Source organism: Etheostoma spectabile, chromosome 4 (assembly GCF_008692095.1).
Source record: "Etheostoma spectabile isolate EspeVRDwgs_2016 chromosome 4, UIUC_Espe_1.0, whole genome shotgun sequence".
Lineage (NCBI taxonomy): Eukaryota > Metazoa > Chordata > Actinopteri > Perciformes > Percidae > Etheostoma > Etheostoma spectabile.
Window position 1 is genome coordinate 27,308,849 of NC_045736.1, and position 2,696 is coordinate 27,311,544.

At 47.3% G+C, this 2,696-nt stretch overlaps 1 protein-coding gene across 1 annotated transcript in view; it reads left to right on the forward strand.

Annotated features, from left to right (window-relative positions):
* The window catches only part of ccdc120b (coiled-coil domain containing 120b), a 16,951-nt gene that overhangs the window by 10,239 nt on the left and 4,016 nt on the right, over nt 1-2,696 (forward strand). Inside the window, exons 9-10 of the mRNA XM_032512625.1 lie at nt 674-1,711; nt 2,552-2,677. Coding sequence (XP_032368516.1) covers nt 674-1,711; nt 2,552-2,648 — 1,135 coding nt within the window. The 3' untranslated portion in view covers nt 2,649-2,677. The remainder of the gene's footprint in view (nt 1-673; nt 1,712-2,551; nt 2,678-2,696) is intronic.

Below are 2,696 nucleotides of genomic sequence, written 5' to 3' on the forward strand. Positions count from 1 at the left end.
CCAACTAGCTACTGCTCCCAATAAGTGACAAAATATCACCAACATGTTCCTATTTCATGTTGTGATTTGTATCGTCACAGGGTGTACAAATAATAAGGTCACATAAAACACAGCCATATTCTGACCGCACACTAACTGGGAACTATATTCTCAGAAAGGCAAAGCAGTGCTACTTGGGCAAAGTTATTAACGCAACGCCAAAAAGCACAGTTACTTCCGTCAACAAAACCAATGTGAAAAGCTAGCTTGTAGCGAACCAGACTGGGGATCATGGCTGACTTTGAGGAATTGTGAGAGAATTTTTACTTGGTATCAAACCAAGATCCAGAACCAAATCTTTTTGAGCCAGAAATCACAGACGAGGAGTTACAAATTTTTGAAGCGGATAGACAAAATGCCGAATACCAGAAAACCAGTTACCTGCAGGATCTTTTGCTAGGCTAAGCTAATGCTGGGGGTGTCAGACAGAGTTACAGCACACACGGAGATGAGAAGGGTATGTATTGACTTGTCTAACTGTGGGGGAATCAGCTAGTCCCAGTAAGTCGCCTTGTTTCTTTAAATTGCATTTACATGATTTTGATTAAAATTGTTTTGGCTCACCTTTCTTTATCCATAGTTGCTCAGAGTCCTTTTTTAACGTAAGCTGTTGTTGTGCTCATCTCTGCTTTAGGTCGGATGCGTCAGGTGGTAATGTGTTGAAGCAGTGGTCTGGCAGCCTGGATGTGCCCTATATGATTCCACTGGCCCAGGAGGGCTCTTCTTCTGACCGCCGAGGCTGCCCTTACAGCTCCCGGGCCAGGCGCAGTAACAGCTCCGAGGCCCTGCTGGATAGATCAAGCCTCCCTGACGATCCTGCTCCCAGGAATGGGATGCCCCCCAGAGGAGGGCCCTACAAGAGCTCAGAGACACTGACTGATGGAAAGCTGCGACACATTCACCTGGGCAGCCCTGAAAGACATGTTGATGGCTCTGTGGACCAGGCCAAAATGCGTCTGTCCATGGGTGACAGAGGGGCTGGTGGAGGCTACAATGAGCTGTTGATGGACTATATCTGGGGGAAACAGCAGAGGATGCAAGTGCAGCACCACCTGTACCAGTCCACAGGCAGGATCTGGCAGGACATGTCCTCCCCTCGCTCCTCCACTGCAGCTGTGCCTCCCCATGCCAATGGCTTTTCCCATTCCCAGGTGCACCTCCCCAGCGCTGCACCACCTTACAGCCCCATGATGCTCCGAGGGTCCCAAGCAGAGCTGCGTAGGGTCAAAGTCACCAGAACCAAATCTTGTGGACCCTTTATTCCTTTGCAGCAACATTCCCAGGATGCCATCCTGCTGTCAGCGTACGAGTCTCCCCTGCCTGCCTCTGGCACAACCACATCCTCCATCCCCAACCTGCACCCCTACCAGACCGAGCTGTCCGGCCCCTCGTTTAGCCGCAGACCCCCACAGTTCTCTCTCCCAACCCCAGAAGACTCAACGCGAAGCTTACATAAAGCCTTGGCTCTAGAGGGACTAAGGGACTGGTACCTAAGAAACGCCCTTGGCTATCCTCCTGCTGCCTCAAAGGGCCATGAGGCAGGGATCTCTCGTCTATCACACCCCCACCCGCTGGTGCACCAGGCCCAGTCTGTTCAAGGTGAACCAGCCAACCTCCACAGATCTCAGATACCCCAGTCAGCCAGCTTCCATGGTCACCCACTGCATGGAAGGTCAGTATATGAGTTTTTGTTATTTTGTTATTGTTTTGTCTATTTTACACCTGTACATACGTATATTGGTGGGGATCATCATCAGCGTTTTGAGCTAGAATTCATACACCATACAGTGTTTGTATGTAAAACAATTAATGGCATTAATTAATCTGCAAGGAGGACCTATTCACAGTCGAGTTGAATTTTAGGAGAGAGAAAGAGAGAATATACGGCAGTATGTGGCGGTCAACATTGATTGTGTGGCTGCACCAAATATATCAATGTATGGGAAACACTGAAAAAGAACCAAGCCTAATGGAATGAAACTGTTTATTTCATTATTGTACATTGTTTTGTGTTTCACAATTACACTGCACTCAAAGCGGCAGAACGTTGTACTATCACTTTATAAGAGTGATTTTGTAAGAATACTTATTGTTTGACTACAAATACCAACATGCATGTTTGCAAATACAGTCACACAGTACTGTATTTACCACTGAGATGGTGCCATTACTCTCACTCTGCAGCCAATCCATCTATCATCCTGTGACCTTTACAACTATGAATGTTTTATTTTTGATTGTGTTTATGTTTTGCGTGGTCAGCATCATCTGCTGTTGTCTGCCTCATGCCAGCATCCAGGCACTCGGATATCTGCTGATCACCTAAGGTGACCCATGAGAGAAGGCTTAATTTCACATGGATTTTATGAACGTTTAAGGATGTCTCTCTCTAAGCCCCTGGTCATGATTCATACTTTATTTCATGAAAATGTATTGTCACTGTGGTTTTACCCTCCATTTCCTGCCACATGTTTGTGGAGTGCTGTATTGATTTGTCTTGCCTCCCCAACAGGTCGATGGAGTTCTCTCTCTATCAGGAGACCCCTCATCCACAGATGCAAGAGGTGACCCCAAAGGAACCCAGTGCAGACCCAGGCACCCTAGTCTGAAGCAACAGAACACACACACACACACACACACACACACACACACACACA